Genomic DNA, 20,254 nt, shown 5'->3' on the forward strand with positions numbered 1-20,254 from the left:
CTGACTCAGGGAAAAGTTATGGGCCAAGTGTCTCTCACAGGCCGTTAACAAAAGACACACATTTGTGTCAGGAGTTACTGTGATCCTCAGCTTCCTCCTGCTTGGGCAAGTTACAGCCACAGGAACCTCAGGGCACCAGATTGGCCACCCTCTGCATGACTTCAGCCCTCCTGGAGTTAGCACTGCCCCTGGTGCCACAGCACTGGAGAGCCAAGCGCTATACTTACAATCATTATTTTCACGTGAATATAGTTCTTCTTACAGTGCCCATCAAAACCACTCAGGCACAAAGTAGCACTTTTCCCCATTCAAGCACAAAGGCAAGAAAAACTGTTCCAAATACCTTAAAGACAGGCTAAAAATACAACCCTTTGTTTAACTGCCCACCAAAATGACAGCTGTATGAAATCTAGGTCGAAATCCCCCAGTTAAACTCACTCCTTTTCTGTACCGTCCTTCTTTCTGTCTCACACCAGCAAGCATGTGCACGCGCCCATGCCTAGGTGTGGTGCCACTCTGCATACACCAAAACGGAGCCCTTGGAGCACTGCCTGCACGACCACAAGACGCTCAGCCCATCGCTGAAGCACCACACTGAATACATGCATTGAAAACCCATGAACTGACATTGCAATAAATCTCCAGAGAGCCTTCATAAATCGTATGGGGAGCCTTCAAGGACAAAGACCCAAATGGTTTTAATTTCCCTCTAAGCGATAGCCATAGTTAATACCAGATTTGGCAGGAAGCAGGCATTCCACACCCGTTGGGCTTAGACGGACATGAAAAAGAGTTTATGTTTGACATTTGCTTTAAAAACATAATTAAAACCTTTTGCTCTTTCAAGTCCCAAACTTGCATTAGTTTCTGAGAGTCCATTACTTTAAAAAACCATTTGTTGGCTCTGATTGCTTGGACAACTGACAAAAAAGCATTAGGAGAGGGCTCTCCGTTAGTGTTCTGTAGCTGGATCACAAAGAACAGGGAGCAACAGAAACAAGATGCTGAACAGCACATTCACTCTCTGTCCCCCTTACAGCTGTTTTTGATAAATAACAAGTGGCTTACGACATCAAGCTCTGATTCATCACTGGCAGCTCTCCAGCAATTAACAGAAAGGAAAGAATACACAGAATTTCCACATATCACCCCAATTCTCTCCACGTCTTTTGTCCCTGAATGTCACATACAGTTGTCTGCCTGGTGCCGCGGTGGCAGAGCCGATGGGCCCGGCAGGTATTGCTGACAGTGGAGATGCACCCAAGAGCAACAGCCCATTTTCCAACAGCCGTGCTCCACGCTCCTGCCAGACACGTAACGGAGGGCTAATGCCTCCACAGGGTTGGAGGCGCTGGGGTAGGTCAGAGCTGGGAAGGTTTGTGGATGACCACCTTCTCAGGGCAGAAGGTACAAAAGGCCCACGGCCAGCTAGCTGTGAGAACAGCAGTTTCACAGAGCTCTTGCAGGTCCCACAGTCAAAACCAAACCAACCTGGCCCCTCCGTCCCGAAATCTGTGTGGGCACTAAAACCATGCGTCTTGCTTTGTGTGTCACAGCTCCTGAAAAAACGCCCGACCCCACACCATGTGTAAGGCAGTGTACATAAAACCATCATTCGACTGTTAAAAATCACAAGGAAAGGAACCATTCTGGGCTGTGCCCTAGATCCATCACGATCATGACTTATTGCTTCATTATTACTATTGATTCATTACTTGAAATTAATCCACCACCAGTTTAGCCATGTGGTCAAATACATTCTGGGGTTCACAAGAAACTTGGTATGCATAGCAGTGTGGGCATTCACACGTGCACTCATGCGTACACATGCAGATTATGCATTTTGTAAAAATATATGTATTAATTGTATTAAAAAGCTAAACTCCTGCCACAGAAGCTGCTCATATTCATACCCAGGAAGTAAAGGTACAATTAGATTTATCATTATAACTTAAGTGTCCAAGAAGTGACAGAAAATCCCAGCTTTGGTGACTACAAAGGGGATCTGGGACGTAAGTAACTTTTCTTAAAGCCCACAGGGTCCAAAAGGGTTTTAGAAAACAGTAAGTCACCTCAGGATGACTCTTGCATTATCAGCCCTCCTTATGTTGCCGCCGGCTGAAGTTGGAAGCCAAAAAAAGATGGGGATGGAATAGGGGTTGGCCCTTCCCCAGACAGGGAGTAACTTCCATGACCAGCTGGACTGGGGCCAGTGGGAAGATCTACAAACCAAGTACAACGGCATGACAAATCTGTGGATTAACAGCAGCACTGTCAGGGAACAAGGCATGTCAAAGCTGGTCATCACATGGGATTTGGGAATGAACTCTGTTTTCAAAAGCCCATTCAGAAATACCAGACTGAACCACCTCCTGACCATCATGAAGTGGTCATCCTTGCCGTAGCGAGCTCCTGAAGTTTGATAAGAGTCCCTACAAGAAAATGTACTGTATGGCTGATAACAAATATGAATCTCAAAGACTCTGACTTCTTTCTTTAGTTTTATGTATGTGCTATAGAATGAAACAGGCCAGGAATGAACAAGAGTGCCTGCTCACCTCAGTTAGCTCTAGCTTCATTCAGTTTTTTCTCTGCAAATCTGGAACAGCTCTGATAAACAACAGTGGCAGTTGATTCTCTAAAAACATTTCACATCTATGTTATTTGTGATAGCTGAAAAAGTGATTCACGCCCTTAATCCAGAAGGGGAAATCCACAAGGCAGCAGTATTTGGGTTTAATTGCAAAGACCTTTATAAGAATAAAACAAAGAGCCAGAAACCCATTATTGCAGAAAGCAGTATTGACCAATGGCTCGAGCACAGATAAACTAAAGTAAGAAGATCTGTTACAGGCTGTATTACCGAGTTATTTTAGTTCAGTGTCTTTTCACTTTTCCATGTATTTCATTACAGCCAACAAGTGTTGTCTTGTGACAGTGGAAAAAATGCAGAATTGGAATCAAAAAGATCACTTAAAAATTCCCATACTTCCTACAAGTGACAACAGAGGTTGTCATTAGCTTAATTTGAAAAAGAACCTCTAGGACTTTACATACAAGATTTATTTTGGATATGCTACTAATTTTGAAGGTAGGGGCATTCTCAATGATCACCTAAACAAACAGAACTTTTAATCAACGTAATTGTTTCAGACATAAAGCAGAAAGGTGTACATATACATTTCAGGTGATGCTTATGCTTATTCTTGCTGTCCTTCCGTGGTAATAAAATTTGCACTGTGCCTTCTAGGTCAAACTTCCTTTCCCCACTTGATCTTACAACTGGCAGGTCATTCAACAAGAAAACAGGGTTTCATAAATACAGCCCATAGTAATTCTCCAAGAAAAATGAGCTACCAGTTAAGCAGAACAATAATTTCTGACTCAGAAACTGGTGAGATCGTAGGGCAGAGGCTGCACAGAACACCAGACAACAAATGCAAGAAAACCTGGACTATTTTAATGCTTTTTTTCTAAAGACAAAAACATTATTCAAGTCCTAAATGGGTGAGCTGCCAAACAGCATCTTGTAATGCCTTCAGCTGTCACAAAGCAAAGTCAGACTCCTCTCCCCACCATCTTGCAAGGAACTACAGAGGGCACATACTAGGACAAAAATAATCCCAACCCTTCACATGCTGAGAAACACCTAGCATACATTCAGCACTGGGCACATGCTTACTTTTTACATTCCCACTGTGTTTACTTGAACTGGCATGGCAAAATTGTCTCTAGCAAGACAAATCTAACCCCACTTGTTTTGGCTCTTTAGGCATTAAAACCAGAGCAGGCTGGAAGGAAAAAGGAAGCAAAAGGTTAGTGCACTGCTGTCTTCTCTTCATCTGTTTTCATGAGAAGGCCACTTCACTTTTTTTTTTTTTTTTTTTTTTTGGGGGGGGGGGGCGGGGGGGAGGGTGTTGGTGTTTACCATGTGGAAGGGAAAGGTTTTTCCCTGAAGCGATCAATCGCAGACAGTGGCGGGTCACATAAAATGAATTCATGACATTAAGGTAGCTGTGACATCCAGTCGCTGGGACTCGGCCTTGCCACGTACTGTGCGCTATAGCCCCTTTTTTAATGGTCAAACCTAGATAGTGGGAATTCACATAAATAAAGCAGGAGTGCAGCACATCAGCTCACAGGTTTCTTGTAGGCTTAGCTGGCTTCTCACCTGACTCTCCTTTTCCTCCCTTGGTCCCTCTGACACACATCTCCCCAACCCAGCACACACACAAGAAGGTCAACGCAAAGAATACTGTTAACTACCACTCATAGACGGATGGAAAAGCCCCCTGAAATCTAAGTTTCATTTTCAGCAGGGTATTTGTATTTGAACTGCCAGGGCACCATACCCTGTACAAATTATTTTCTGGGTAAAGGGTATCTTCACTTGCCTGGAGGTTTTGAGGGGTCATTACCAGCTTTGTATGAGACTGAATCAGGATTCTTAAACCTTAATTATGGGGTTTCTGTTGCACGTGTAGTCTCTTACCATGCTGTAAGAGATCCACGAAGAGCTGGGTTCAGCACCGAAAGCCTTGTTGCTGTAAGAGCCATAGAATCAGATCCCAGTTCAGCAGCTGCAGGTATTTAAGCCAGGGCCTTAACACACACACAACCGAGCACGTTCAAGGATGAAATATTAGGGCTAAACCAGTGAAAATCTGTACCAGGATACATCACAGATACAGTTTCACACCCAAGCATCATGTGATCTATGTACCCACATCACCAGGAAAAGGAGGGCAGTGGGCAAGCAAGCTGGTTTTGTAAAGGTTTCCAAGAGGATGCGACAAAACAAAATGAAATAACCAAGTAGTTATCTCTTCGGAGGAAAATATAAGAGGGCATTCTTATTGTTCTGTTTGGGGAGGAGGGGGAAATATATCATGGCCAGCACTAGGTCACTAGGGTATTAAATGTTCCTCAGCTTTAATTCAGTAAAGTATCTGAAGTCATCTTTAAGATTCATTTTCAATTTCTAGACCTGTCAAGATCACACAAGCCTTTAAGAATTTATTGTACAGGAACAGGCTTAAGGAACTGCTTGATGTTCAAGTGCTTTGTGGAATGCAGAACCCTGCTGCTGGAGCTCAGTGCATGTTCAACCATGGCAGGCTCATGAGGATTCCTCAACCTCTCACAGGAGTAGAGCAGAGTGGAGGAGGAATGGAAATGCTGCTGACATTTCACTGTTTCAGGAGAGAGGCCAGTTGCTGCTCAGGCACCAGTGCTACTCCAGCATTTATTAAAATCAGCAGGAGCTCTCGCTGCTGCTGGGGGGCCATGGGGTCTGCATCAGCCCTGAGGTCAGGAGGAAGGACCAGCTGGAATGAAGGAGAAACAGGAAAAGGGGCATGAATCTTATTCCACAGATCGTAACAGGACTCACATGTTTTGAGTAACAATTATGATAATTTAATCATTGGTTTGGATGATTAAACAATGTGTATCGGCAATGGAATTGTGATCTGAGCCGTTTGTGTAAAGAAACGGCTTTATGAAATGGTGGGGTGACTGAAACTATTTAATCTCTTTGCTTTTAGCCAGCTAAATTTGAAGCAGATTGTACCTACTTATATTCAACACATTTGTTTCTCCCTTGCTTTTCTCCGAGACTTTTATTCTAACAGTTTTCTGGATAACCAAAGACTGTCCAAGATCCAGGAAACTTCCCTATTTAGACAAACAAACCACCAGAACCAACAATGTACTTTCTTTCAGAATAACACAATTTAACACTGGTAGTCTGTGGGAAGAAACAATTCTGAAATTATAAAGCAAAAGCAATGCTCAAACCCACAAACTCTAAAAAAATTGTTTTCTATTGTAAGTTTCATGGGAAAGTTGTACATCTTAGGGGACATCACTTGAGCCATTTGGGGAACTTCCTCTTTCCTAATATTCACTTAATATTCTTTTGGAAGGAAAAAGTGGTTTAAATCCTTCTTTTCTTATCAGTTCCTCTAAAAAATTATTTTTGTTAAGTTTTGTAGCTGCATTTATTTTTCTAAAAATAAGCAAATAATTATTTTTTTTACTTCCCTCTTCCTTAAAACCACTATAAAACTGGATTAAAATGACTGAAAATGCTCCAGCCTATTTTCCACAGGACTGATCGCAGCTGTCAGACAGAAGGCAGGATACCAAAGTGAAGATGTAATTCCTTTCCATAACAGCCATTATGTTCAGCACACTTCACCTGCCTGAGACCCATTCGAAACCCAACTGACACAGCAGCTAACATTTCTTGAGGTTTTTGAAAAGCTTCTTCCTTTCCTTGCTCATTAAAAATGTGACAGGAAACTTGCGCTTAAGGAACCAGATATTGTGCTGAAGACCTCGAAAAGACCTGCAGTTGCACATCGTTGCTGTATTAACAGTATTGGGCTGGGTTCCTCTGCCCCTCACTTCTCACGTACTAAATAACGTTAGCAACAGGGATAGCATCACAGGAATTAACTTGACTGGTTAAATAATAGTGGAGTGGGAACAAGGCACATAGTCTGATTTCCCGCTTACATACGGTCACAAAAACAATGCTGCTTTCCTCCAGAATGTATTAATTAGATGAAGGAACACATTTAGTAACAGAAGTAGGACTGGCCCACAGGGCCGATCAGTTTCTTGACCAGGATTTGACTAACAGTGCCTCCACGGGTTGAGGCTTCTACAGTCGTCATCACCTTGGCCTGCCATCTGCACAGAGGACCTAGCACCGGTAAAAGGAAATAAAATTTATTCTTAAAGATTCTTGGTTTATTCTGACTTTTCTGTTGCATAACACAGTGCGAGGAAACAATGGTAAAGCCTTCTGAGCTCGTGGGTGCTTTGGGCCAATGCTGCTATTCGCTTAGTACTCAATCCCGAAACCCTTTAAAAAAAATCTATCTTTTTTCCTGGAAGAACTACTTTTCATCTGTACTAGTAAGTTATCAGTAGCAGAAGCAAGAACATTCCCGCAGGGAGATGATGGACTGCATAGTATCAGTGACTACCCTCTGATGCAGAGTAGCATCCTCACTTTTGCACAACTTCACCCAGAGTAGAGCTACTCAGACACAACACGGAAGCTTGCTGTAGATAGAAGGCAGCACAAAGACCCATTTGGACCATCCTTTTTCCTTGCTTTGCACAAGTGACAACTCCTGACTTAAAAAGTAGTGTGTTTCAGTGGAAAAGCATTACACTGAGGACCAAGAATCCTGAAGTCTTTTGTGTATTTGCCAAGCAGCTCTGAAAAAAATTACTTACTTTGCGCTTCGGTTTTCACTATTGCTTTTTTGCTTGCTGATAGAAGAGAGCAGGATTGATATTCTCTTGAAAAAGAAAAAAGGTATCTCAGCAACACAAAACACAGGTGGTTTTTATCATAAAACATTATGAGCTGTAAAGACACCAGTCCTTGAATTGAAATCATCTGAAACTATGGGCAAACAAGTTCCTATCTCCCACACCCAACTTCCAAGAAAAAAAGAAAAAAAAAACCCGGGAATTGCTCCTCTAAGAAGTCTGACCGCACTACAGATTGCTCAGGGAGTCTGACCCTCCTTACAGTACTATAAACAAAGAAAAAGACATCTAAAGATGTGGCTAAAAAGTAAAGATTTAGAGACTCCGGTGCTCAGGAAGGTTTGCCAATAGCAAGGGAGCCAGGGCTGGTGCCTGCACTCAGTCCCACCTCCAGCCCAGGCCGAACCGGGGGTCCAACAGTCACCGCCACAGCAGCCGCCCCCCCGCCTCCCCCGCAAGCTGATAAATCACTTGAGGACAAAGCCTACCTCAAAACCTTAATTGCAAACCTGTGTCATTAGTGCCAGTTTTCAGTTAGCTGAAAAGTTACAGTTTACAGCTGAAAATGGATAGTTAGTCCATTGAATTATGATTCCATGGAGTCCAATTCAGTCCAAGAGAAAGATATGTGTCTTGTGTAATCACACTAGAAAAATCTACCCCTCCCCTTGAAAATACAAAACCAACCAACCCCCTCACTCTTTACAGCTCCTAGAGTCAAATTCATGCTATTTCCCCCTCAACTCTGTGTAGAGACCTTCTGGCATATTCTGAGGCAGAATGTCTAATAATACAATTATTTCAACTACCCACTGGTAGAAATTCAGACGGTCTGTTGTATAGTTATATATCTTCCTGCTGGAAGAGAAAGATCAATAGAAATTCAACAATATAGAAAGCTAATATTTTAAGCTGTTGCTTGTTGCCTCCTTTTTCATGTTCCAGATGTAAAATGAAGCCACTGATGTTAATACATCCTGCCCACATGTTTTCTGTTCCATAATAGCAGCATAAATTGCAGCCGATGCCAGCTTTGTAGACTACTCCATCATTTGAACTCATTTTATAACCATTTTTTTGAGAATTACTGGCCCAGCTTCCCCTATCACTCATACTAATTTAAAACCGATGAAATGCAATTGGTTTCAGAGAAGAAACTCTGGATTTATACTAATACATAGTAAGAGAAGAATACAGACCATCCATTTCACGGAACTCGGTACAAGGGGGGTGAAGCTCTGCTTAGCCCCAGCGGTCCCTGCTGTATCCCTACAGACTGCTGTGAAGGAAACGGCCACATTTCTTTATCTCCTGGCTCAGTGTTACCCTCTCCCTGTCCTTTTAAGTGTCACAGAAAGAGGAGTTTAACATCATTCAGCTTGTACTCCTGCTCCTGAGTTCAACACTTAGGCTCACTTGACCCTTCCAAATATCTTAACAGAGAAAAGGAAGAATCAAGAAGAAACTTGGGAGTAAAATCTAGCTCAAAAGGAGTTATTCCTAAAGCAGCACTGACAACATACATTAGCTGGAGAGCAGCAGGCTCCCAATGCACAGCCCCAGGCAGACAGCAAAAAAAGCAGGAACAAGAGTGTGGTGGGGCAGGACTGTCACGGTGAGCTGGTACCACAGCAGCGTGACGCCGTTTCTGAGCAACAGGGTTACCCATCCCTAACCAAGTCCCAGTAATGTAAGCGCTGGCATGAAAAACAGAAAAAGGCATGGCTTTTGCTCCCAAAGGCATACAGCGTGGAACGTTTTCTTAACATGTTTCAAGAGCATCCAGCAAAACTGGGGTCCTGGTGCCAACTGAGGCACTATGCAGTGACCAGCAGGGAATGTCCCCTTGAGTAAAGCACGCTCCACTGAGATTCTAAAATCAGGCTCACGGTGCTGGAGCTAAGAGTTGCTAGAGAACTGATATTCACCAATCTCTTAAAAAAAAAAAAAAAGCAAGCTTGTTAAGTAATTTTTCTTTCCATGGTAACATTATGAACTTCAGGTTTAATATTGTGCCTAAGGTCACAGACTAAAGTTTCTTTGGCAAGAAATCACTGGAGATCATTGTATATGCCTTCAAATGGAGTAGCACTCCTTCTAATTCTGAAAGAAGGCAAAAATTTCAACCTTTTAAATGAGTCACTTGTCTACAACTGAACACTGGCCACCCTACACCTCAGAGGAAAGCAATTCTGGCAGGAAAACATACTCAGATACTTCCTTGGCAGCTTTTTATAATAAAATGGTCATTTGAAGCTGCTCGGTTTGAAACGTTAGATACAGGAGCGATGGCGGTGCTTTCAGAGCTCGGGTGCCCACAAGAGGTCAAAGGGAGCTGGAAACCAGTATTTAACGTGCACAGCCACAGTTTACCACATGTGTGGTGCATTATTATTCATGAATTTCTAGGAAACCAATCCTAAAAGGTTTCAGCAGGAACAGTATGTTTTCAGAAGGATTTGAGACGCGGGAGGCTGCCCGCTGAAGCAGGCGGGAGGAGCGGGAGGCTGCTGTAGCGTGCCGAAGCCCAGGCAGCAGAAACATCTCAACAGATGCTTGAAATTAGTCTAAATCCGCTGCTGAAGCAAAGCTTTCGGAGTAACCCAGAAGGAAGCGCGTGGGGCAGAGCAGGCGCAGGGGGCTGCCAGCAAACTGGGGGGCGGCCGGAGGGGCCGGGGGGTGTGCGGGGTGCCGAGTCCCCCTGGGGGGCCTGCTGGTGCCGCCCACCCTCCTGGCAGCTCCTCTGCCTTTACCCGCAGTCAGAAAGTAAAAATAAAATTTAAAAAAAGGGGGTGAGTAGGTGGGGGGTGGGTTTAAAGCAGAATTAGTTAAAGTTGAGCAAACTCTCACAGCGCTGCAAAGCTGCCGACCCACCCGCACCGCGGGCGTTTTAGGGACCCCCCCAACACCGCCAAAAGCGACACAGGGGCACGTTCCCGGACAGCCGGGGGTGTCCGAGCAGCGCGGGGGGCGCAGCCTCCCCGCCCCCTCCCCCTCCCCCACCCCCACGTACCTGAGCTCCGCGGGCTGGGCGGCGGGCGGGGGGGCCCGGCAGGCTGGCCCTGCCGCCCATGGAGGGGGCTCGCCCCCCCCTCGCCTCCAGCGCGGCCGCGGGGCCGGGGGCGCCGTCGGGTGTCCGGGGCTGCTGCGGCGGGGCGATCGGGGCCGGGCGATCGGGGCCGGACGCGCCGTCCGCAGCCGGGGCCGCCGAGCCCCCCCGCCCGGAGGGAGGGGCTCTGGCTGGCGGAGCGCGGCGGCTGCGGGAGCGGCAGCACCACCGGCCCGCAGGGCCGCCCGCAGACCGGTCCGCAGAACCCCCCGCAGAGCCGCTCGCTGCGCTCAGGAGAAACGCGAGCTCTGCAGCCGCCTGGCGCTGACGGCACCCAAGCGCCTGGGGGATTTAAAGCCGACACCAGAGTTGCTTTCGAAACGGTTTCAGAAGGGGAAAACCTACAGGAATTCCCTGCTGCTGCGTGTAACCGGCCCGCCTGTGCCCGTTCATTAGTTCCCTTTAGTTTTTAACAGAACCTGTTTTCCCTGCCCACGGAAGGACACAGGGATGTGAGGGCGCACAGGGACCCGAGGGACATGTAAAGGACGTGAGGGACATGCAGGAATGTGGGGGACAGACGGGGATGTGGGGGACAGGCAGGGACGTGGGGGACATGCAGGGACGTGAGGAACACCCAGGGATGTGGGCAACAGGCAGGGATGTGGGGGACAAGCAGGGATGTGGGGGACACTCAGGGATGTGAGGGACAAACAAGGATGCAGGCAGGGGACACGCAGGAACACAAGGGCCACGCAGGGATGCGGGGACACGCAGGGCCACACGGGGGTGCGGAGGGCGGGCAGGGCAGGCGTGGGGGGGGCGCACGGCACGGCAGGCTCAGGGACAGGAGCTCTGCATTCCCCCAGCACTGGCACCCGCTGCCCCCAGTCCATCTCGGCTGTGGAGCCGCGCTGTGTCTCTACACAGCGTAGTTCTCAGCTGTCCAGCCGTGGGAGAGGCAGAGCCCCCCTGCTGTGTGCGGTGAAGGTCGCGCTGGCCACCCCTAGCTCCCACCAGCACCTACGGGCATAACTCCTGCCGCTGCCATGAAGGGATCATGGGCAGAACCTTCCAGCTGTCTTCTCATGGGGTCTCCGGGTTCCCTGCGCCGCAAAAAAAGGATGCAGTACGGATCAGCCTTCCCTGACCCTGCGAGTCCTGAGAAGTTCAAGATGCATTTCCCTCGCTGTCAAGCTGTAAAAGCCGCCTGTCACCCAACAGCAGGGGTCATTACTGATTCCCAAACACTTGCACGTCCAGCGGGGGCATCTTAAAATAGATTCGGAGGAACAGCGTCCGCCAGTTCTGGTTTTCCTCAAGGAGCAGAAGCGATGAGAAATCGTTCCTGAACATTTGTGTTGGGGTAACAGCTGGCACATTATGATTTAGGTCAAAACAATATGACTTATAAGAGATTATAAAAGCTAAAAAAGAAAATGTGTTAAATGGTTTTAACACTATTATTATTTATTTGCACTATTTGGACGTTCTAATTGAGTACTGGGGCCCCATTATGCCAGACACTCGACTTCAAGTGATTTAAAGTCGTTTTACTCCATAAAATGCGTTGATCTTGCAACATGAAGGAATTCAGCTACACAGTGAGCAGCTTGCCTGGGGCCACCCCGGGGCTGCCAGCCGAGTGCCACTGCAGACACCTTCCCGTGTTTCTCCCCCTGCCCTCCCTTGCCTGAATTCTGTGTTCAAAGAGCCTAAATGCACAAATGAGTTATTTCTGCAGGATGAGGAATAGATTAAGGGAGAAAGTGTTGTTGTGCAGGAAGAGCTGTTCTTAGGTGACTTGAAGGTCTGATATTGTCATGCCAGCTTTTCCTTGAGAAGTCACAAACCACGACTGATGAGCTGTGTGTGAAATAGCCCAAAGTGACTGGAGTCATACGATGTGACTATGTGTGTGAAGGTGACTTTTATGAGTTAGTTAAAAGTGACCTTCCCAACTAGCATTTGTGCTGGCTCATCCACTCCAAGGGGAGCTTGGTTGGTCCTTGTCGGCTGGTCCACAAACAAAGGGCAGGAAGAGGAGAGAACTGAAGTCAGTAGTGTTACTTTGACAGTGTAAGCATGGCTGTTGTCAGGTTTGCAATCCCCCTGCAGAAACGAAATGGTATAAATGGGGAAATGTCAACCCTTTCTGAAAGACTTTTCACTGTTCTACCTTACTGGAGTGATGGCTTCCATTGCTTTGGTGCTTTGACCCTACTCCTAATTCCTGTCATCTTCTAAATATGACTCGGTACATGTGAAAGGGTTTGCAAAGCATAACTTATCAAGCCAATGTTTTGTATGGCTCTGCTGCTTGTTCTGGTATTTGGGAGAAAAAAAAAAGAAGAACAAAAACCCAAACCACCAGTATTTGTTTTCTCAAAACCGAAGTGGAATCAACAATTAGAAGGGGACAGAGAGTCCCGCTGCTGGTAGGTAACTCAGGTTATAGCTTTCTTGCCTAGTGCAACCAATTCCCTTTGTATATAGATTCTTCAAAGGTGGCCAGGCAGCTAACCTCACCAAAGAGATCACAGAACTTCCTTACAACTGTAACAGAGGTAAAGAAGAGCACTGTGGGACTCAAATGCCAAGCTCCCCTCTGGATTAGTCCTTGGCTCTGGCGCCTGCATGCAAAAATATTCAGTGGTTATTTGTTCATAATTAGAAGGGGATTTTATCTGTGGGTTCCACAAGGTGGTGACCCTGTCCTTGATGTGGCCAATGCTCTCAGCTTTCATTAATTGGTATACCACAAACCTGATCCAGTGCAGCATCTGCAATAAAAAGGGTGTCTTTTCAAAGAAAGCAGTAAATGTGTCTTTATTCATAAGAGGGGCAGGCAAGCATTAACGACCTGTCGTTATTGAAGTAAATAGCAACAGAAGAGTTTCCTTAACTGTTTGGTCCCCTTCCTACTTCCTCCACTGTTGTAAGTAGTTAGAAAAGACGGGTTTCAGCCTTGCCACTAGCAAAACGAGGGGGAGCTTGCGGGGGTGGGGGACACACACCAAGGAGTGTGGGGAAAGAAGTAACAAAAAATGCACAGATGTGTAGTGATTTCAAATTAACTAACTGTGGCTAAGGCATAGATCACTTCCTAGAGAATAATGACCACAGCCTGAGGCAAAGTTGTATTAGCATCAAGTCTGCCATTAACTCTCCAGGAAATGCACCAGTCTGGAGTCATTAATGAAATTATAACCAGTTACGTGGTGGAAGAGGGATTAGTCAGGCAAGAGGAACATTTTCCTTGTGGTGCCATTATTTTTACTGAGCAGCACAAAAATTGTATTCATTTCATGACCCTGCTTCTGTGTTGGAACATCTACAGAGAAAAAAAATGATTGCATGCTAGTTATTTAAAATTCTTTCAAAAGCTCAGGGAATTTTTAGCATTGTTGCAGTGGAAACAGGAGCAGCTCCTAAATCTTGCACATGTTGTCAGGGTTGTGCAATTTTCAGCCTTCTGTTCTTCAAATACTTCTTATGCTTCCCTCTGTACTGAACAGTTTTGTTATTCCAGTGTATGACTGCCAAAAGACTCCCATTAGCCTTAGCAGTATGTGTTAACAGGCTGTTTCTTATTATTCAGATTATCTGGACATAACAAAAATTATGTTTTTAGAGGAAAAATGGCAGCCAGCTCATTCCGCTTGGGTGGACAAAAAAAAATTAAATAGGATAGATAGATCTATGCCAGTTTTGAACAGAACTCAATCAACAGTGTTTTGTGAGAGCAATAAGATACTGCGTTTAATGCATAGTGCTTCAAACAGCACAATCTAAGAGCCAAGCAAAAATGGGAAGGAATGTGCTCTTCTGTAACAGTTCATATTTTTCAAAGCCTGCACAAACAGTACTGCTTTTCGGTAAGGCGTTTAGAGGTAGTGTCCCATTCTGCAGACTGAAGAAACTGTACTCTCTTCTGGAGGAGGTGAAATGGCACCTCAGCTATGCAGAGCAGTACCTAGATGCTCTGACACCAGTGAAATGACAGTGATGTACAGGTGTCAGTCACAAGTCCCGAGTCTGATAACTGTGCAAGAGCAGCACTGCTGTTAATTATTTTTCCAAAACATTGTGCTGGTTTTGTTTTTTTCCTGAGAAGGAATGCGAGCATCCAGAGTTGAGGGGAAAATTATCAGGTTTAGTATTTCCAGAGTGAATTCCACACTCAGTATAATAATCATTAAATAATAACCTATTACAGAATCACAGAGTGGTTAAGATTGGAAAGAACCTCTGGAGGTCATCTGGTCCAACCTTCTTGATCCACGAGGGCCACCTAGCACCAGTTGCCCAGGACCACATCCAGACAGCTTTTTAGTATCTCCAAGGATGGAGATTCCACCACCACTCTGGGCAACCTGTGCCAGCGCTCAGTCACCCTTGCAGCAAAGGGAGTGTTTCCTGATGTTCAGAGGGAACCTCCTGTGTGTTCCCGCTGCCGCTGGTCCTGGCACTGGGCGCCACTGAACACAGCCTGGCTCCGTCCCCTTTGCACCCTCCCTTCAGCTGTTCCTAGCCATGGGTAGCAGCAGCCCTGAGACTTCTCTTCTCCAGCCTGAACAGTCCCAGCACGCTCAGCCTTTCCTCAACGGAGACACGCTCCAGTCCCTTCATCATCTTTGTGGCCCTTCACTGGACTCACCCCAGTATGCTCATTTCTCTTCTCTACTGGGGAGCCCAGACCTGGACACAGGACTCCAGGGATACTGGTAGGCTCCTCTGCTGCAAGTGCGCATCGCTGGCTCATGTTCAACCTGGCGTCCACCAGGACCCCCAGGTCCTTTTCTGCCACACTGCTTCCCAGCTGGGTGGCCCCCAGCACACACTGGTGCGTGGGGTTGTTCCTCGCCGGGGGCGGGACTTTGCACTTCTCCTCGCTGAACCTCCCCAGGTTTCTGTCAGCCCATTTCTCCAGCCTGTCAAGCTCACGCTGGGTGGCAACGTGCCCCTCTGGCCCACCAGCCACTCCTCCCAACTTCATCATGGGCAAACTCGCTGCGGGTGCCTTCTGTCCCGTTGTGCAGATCGCTAATGGAGATGTTAAACCTGACTGGTTGCAGTGTACAGCCCTCCTCCTCTCCCGCCAGGGTACACTGCTAGTTACCGGCCTCTAGCCAGACTCTGCGCCACTCATCAGCACCCTTCGGTCCCGGCCATTGAGGCAGTTTTCAATCCACCTCACTGTCTGCTCATCCAGCCCCTGCAGCAATAGCTCAAGGAGCGATGGGGCTGTTATGGGACACAGTGTCCCAGCCCTTACTGAAGGTCAAGTAGACCCTAGCCACTGCTCTCCTCTCATCTACCAGGTGCATCAGTTCATTGTAGAAACTTATCAGGTTGGTCAAGCATGATTCCCCCTTGGTGAAGCAATGCTGACTACTCTTGAGAAGTTTCTTGTCCTTCCTGTGCCTGGAAAGTTTCCAGGATGAGCTGCTCCATCATCTTCCCAGGGATCAAGGTAAGGCTGACCAGCCTGTAGTTCCCCAGCTCCCCCTTCTTGCCTGTCTTGAATGTAGGAGTAACATTTTCTTTCCTTCAGTCTTCAGGCACTTCTCTCAGCTGCCATGATTAGGCAAAGATGATGGAGATTGGCCTTGCAATGACATCTGCCAGCTCACTCGGCACTCCTGAGTGCTTCCCATCAGGGCCCATGGATTTATCTCAACACAAGTTACTATGCATTACTCCAGCTGGCTCTGGTACCAGCATTTTATGCTGATAGCAGCAAAGAGCTCTGCTGTGGCGAGGTTGATACCTTGGCTACCCTCATCAGGTTCCAGACCTGAATACAGCATGAGTATGACGGAATGAGTATGGTGGAATAAAATAAGCCTGAATCTCATCTTGATCCACATACTGGTGAACTGTACATTAAAGGCAGAAATGGAAAGTTCCCCAAGACAAGCATAGCCTCTTCACATTGTCAAAATTCTTCCACTTCTTTAGTTGCTCTAATAAGTATTGTTATTATTGAGATACTTCTAAAAACTGTTCTGAGCTTTGCTTAGAAAAGAACTGTGTGAACATAATTCCCATCAAGAACTATGAACTGAATCTCCACGACCCACTTACCCAAGACCTGTAACTTCCCTGGGTCACAACCTGAGACCAGCACATGCAAATTAATTCCTGTGGGTTGTTTTGGAGAAAGACCTGAACCACCTTCACATGTCAAACAGAAACACTCTGGCCGTTCCCTGCTTTCTATCCACTACCTCCATCAACCTCTCCTTTTGAAACCCCAAAAATAAGACCTAACCAAAAGAATTTCCCCCCCGAAGGGGCCGGCGTTAAAAGGCTTCAGAAAAGGTGTCATTTATCGCATTCTGCTATTCAGCAGCAGGAACACCCCCTCTTCTGCCCTGCCATTCGATTATGGAGGAAACACTGATCTTTCACCCCAAGCCAAAAATGTGGGAGGTCGAGAAAGGACAGACAGATGTGGCAGACTTAACAGCTCCACTGCGTCTGGGAAACATAATGAAAAGACACGTGTTTTATAATCCCGGTATATGTGCCTGCAAAGATTAAAAAGAAAAGAGGGTTATGCTAAAGCATTTAAACTGCTCCCCTATAGTGATGGCCTTACCTCTCCCACCCCAAATAAAGCCTCACCCTGAAAGTAAATAAGCTAAGAGTATCGTCTTTTGTCCAAAGTCGCTTTAAGTGGGACTCGCAGCAGAGAGAGAAAGGCAAACCTCTGCAGAAACGAAGACTATCATGAGAGTCTTTCAGGTTTTGTGTTTGTTCTTAAATCAGTTTAGCTATTCATGAAAAGTAAGAACACATACTTAAAATTTGCTTCGTTATAATGATGAAAACATTAGCCAAAAGCTTTGGTGGCACCTTGAAAAGAAAAGAAAGCTAAAAAAGACCAAACATGTTACATAACTCTGCTGGATTTCCAAGAAAAACACACAGCCATGCAACAGACAGTTAATGTCTGCAAAATTCCAGATTGTTTTTAAAATGCCCTCTGGGGCCAATTTAATATTTTCCAGACCCTTCCCCCTCCCACCCCAGCTTGCTAAAAAACAGCAGTGAAATACCAGGAAATGGTCCTCAGCTGTGGTAATTTTTTCATTTGCCTGGTGTCCAAGCTTTTGAACTGTTCCCCAGCCCTTCTGCCCCAGCCTTCTGGTGCTTTTGGCATTCCAGGAGCAGGCAGGTGACTTGGGCTTGCTCTCTGCCAGGCTTCTGCTACTCACAGCCAAGCCTGGCTCTGCAGGCTGCCTTCAGGAAAAAAAAATCATGGATACGCACAAAAAACCCACATGCAAAGAGCTGCTCTGCAGAACCCCTTTGCAAGGCTGTCTCCCCACCCCTAAACATATCATCAAACCCACCCTTTCTCCTAAGTGTATGATTAAAAACACCCTTTCCAAAGACACTTTGCTTGCTTACACCAAAGGAAAAAAGAAAAGCTGTGTTTGATATGTTTATCCTGTTATTTTTAAAGAACAAATATTTGGTTCTGCTTGAAGGTATTTAGCTTTTATAGTATCCCATGGGTTATTGGACAGGTGATGATATGCAGGTCCAGAGCAGCACCGCTAATTGAATCTTAAAAATGTATGAGAGTAAATACACAAGAGGATGGAGAAAAAAGTGAGCTTTCAAAGTAAAGCAAAAGTGGCTTTTAATGGACAAAGTATATGCATTATACCGCATGCCCCAAACTGCAAGTGCTCACGCGTGCCTGATGCTGCTCCTGAAGCCGGTCCCAGTGTGAGCAACCCCGGTGTGTAGCTGTGTGTGTATTCCCGTCTCCTTTTCAGAGCTGGCAGGCAGGCTGCTTGGTAGGGACAGCAGAAAAGCCACAAAAGATGGGGGCTGATTAACTGAAAGATGCAACCTCAGCCTTTGAAAGTCACTGTGCCCCCACTCTCTGTCACCCTGGAGTACAGCAGCAAGCCTGTCTGTGTTTCTCTTTCTTGTCACCGATCCCCTCTCTAAAGTGACAAGGCAAGAGGCCGGGAGGGCCCTTGCCCTTTGCACACTTCGGTGTCTTCAAGTGAATCCCAGCTTGATGCCAAGTTTTCACCTCTGTCTTTTACCTCCCTGGAAAGAGAAATGGAGGCAAGAGAGCCTAACCCATGCCAGACCAGAGAGTGTGCACTCGTCGCCTCCATCAGCTTGTTCTGGATCCTCAAGCCACACAATACTCTGCCTGCACAGACGAACTAGTTTTTACATGAATGCACATGTTCTGGCTCAAGGGATAGAACTTCTGCCCTCTCCAATTTTACCCATTTTTGTTCCCATCTTTGTAGTTGTAGATCCTTGTAGATGTAGATCCCATCATCTAAGTCCCTTCGACTCACGCAAACCAATGTGGTTGTGTTCTCTGTTCCTATCATCCATACGCTCCTGAATTCCCCCAGATCTCTTGACTGTCAAATGCAAGGTCAAAAACCTTCCATTTCAGATGCAAAAACTCAAAAGTCAATTGACCTAAGGGTGTCAGGAGAGGCTATCGCAGGCCAGGTTAAGGACGGACGTGCCGAGCTGAATGCAGTCCATATCTCTTAGCTGCTTCAACTTTAATAAATTCCTAGTGCAGCCAATATGTTAGAAACAAGTTTTGCAGAAAGATTAGGAAAACAAATGGGGCTATGCTTTGAAGTCATAAAACCAAGCCCCCAGCCCCATTCCCCCGTCATCCTAGTACTGCAAAAATCTCAAAACAGATCTGTGTAACTGCAGCCTGGGGCATTTACTCACACTACTAAAGCAGCAATGTCAACATTTCTTTAGTTACTTTATTCCCAACTACTCCACGACAATTTCTAGGACATACTCAAATTTCTATTCAATGAAAGTTAAGTCATTATTTCCTCTGCTTGGACACTGTCAAGTAGCAAACTGCTTAGGCTTTTTGTACATGCTAGAAGTATATGAGTAACCTATCAGACTCTGTGAAGAATGAGTTTTCTGTCTCATGCAGGCTATCTATAATTTCTACATTTGTCTGAATTCCAAATAAAAAAACCCCAACAAACTACCATGCTCAAAAAATCCGCGTGAGAAAAAAGCCACATTTTTATATATGCATCTTGGGGATGAGTCTCAAAGTATGATTTTTTTCAGCAAAAACAAACACTGTCTCTTGGGTTTGATTTTTTAATACCCAATGGTAAAGTCAATGAAAGTGAAAAGTATATCCAAAAATAAGAAGCTAAAATGTTGAACTAAAAAAAAGTCCAAAGTCAGAACCGTAGTTCCCAAATCGAAATTCCAAAGAAAACTGCCTACTTCTATTAAGCATTTGATTTAAAATGTAACCATATGTCCTCACACAGCAGAATTTTGTCAAAGTTTTACCTTCTAACTTTTTGGAGAGCATTTTATCATCTTTAAATTTCATGGGTAAAAAGACTGATTAAAAAACATTGATTACAGGGAAACTACGTTTTTGCAGCCAGGCTATGTCTAGATCTAAAACAAAGAAGTAATTAAGACTTTGAAAGCTTTAACGTTTTTTTTCCCCAGCTGGTCTAAGACATAGGGACTAATTTTGTTGAATGCCGCTGCAATCTGAGAAGCAATAGAGTTATTTGCGAGAGTCCATACAAATTCCTTAATGCACCTAATTTTACTATGGCAAGCTTCACATTAGGGGGTCACATTCTGCATCCCTTGTTCCCCCAAAAGCTCGTTGAAGTTTCCCTGCAAAGCTGAATGACCAGATTCTCAGAATGTTTAGATATCTGGTTGAGTGCAAATAGTAAGGAACATATGGAAGTGAGTTTGTATTTCTTTGTTCAGTTGTCATCAAAGATAGATTGGGGTCAACCACCTAAGACTTATGTTCATTCCAATGGTTAACACAGACTGTGTTTTTCCTGCATGTCTGTATTTAAACAGTGTCAAAAGAATTGAAGAAGGTAATAA

General features: G+C 45.6%; 1 protein-coding gene across 6 annotated transcripts in view; it reads right to left on the reverse strand.

The window, feature by feature from the left end:
- Positions 1–20,254, reverse strand: part of TNS3 (tensin 3) — a 281,319-nt gene that overhangs the window by 225,330 nt on the left and 35,735 nt on the right. Inside the window, exon 1 of one of the 6 annotated variants that reach the window (XM_055710375.1) lies at positions 10,307–10,663. The exons of 4 other annotated variants lie outside the window; for them this stretch is intronic. In XM_055710375.1, coding sequence (XP_055566350.1) covers positions 10,307–10,366 — 60 coding nt within the window. In that variant the 5' untranslated portion in view covers positions 10,367–10,663. Of the gene's footprint in view, positions 1–4,492; positions 4,511–10,306; positions 10,664–20,254 lie in introns of those variants that run through there. One more of the 6 variants, XM_055710380.1, reaches the window with a different exon arrangement.

This window comes from Falco cherrug, chromosome 4, assembly GCF_023634085.1.
Source record: "Falco cherrug isolate bFalChe1 chromosome 4, bFalChe1.pri, whole genome shotgun sequence".
Taxonomy (NCBI): domain Eukaryota; kingdom Metazoa; phylum Chordata; class Aves; order Falconiformes; family Falconidae; genus Falco; species Falco cherrug.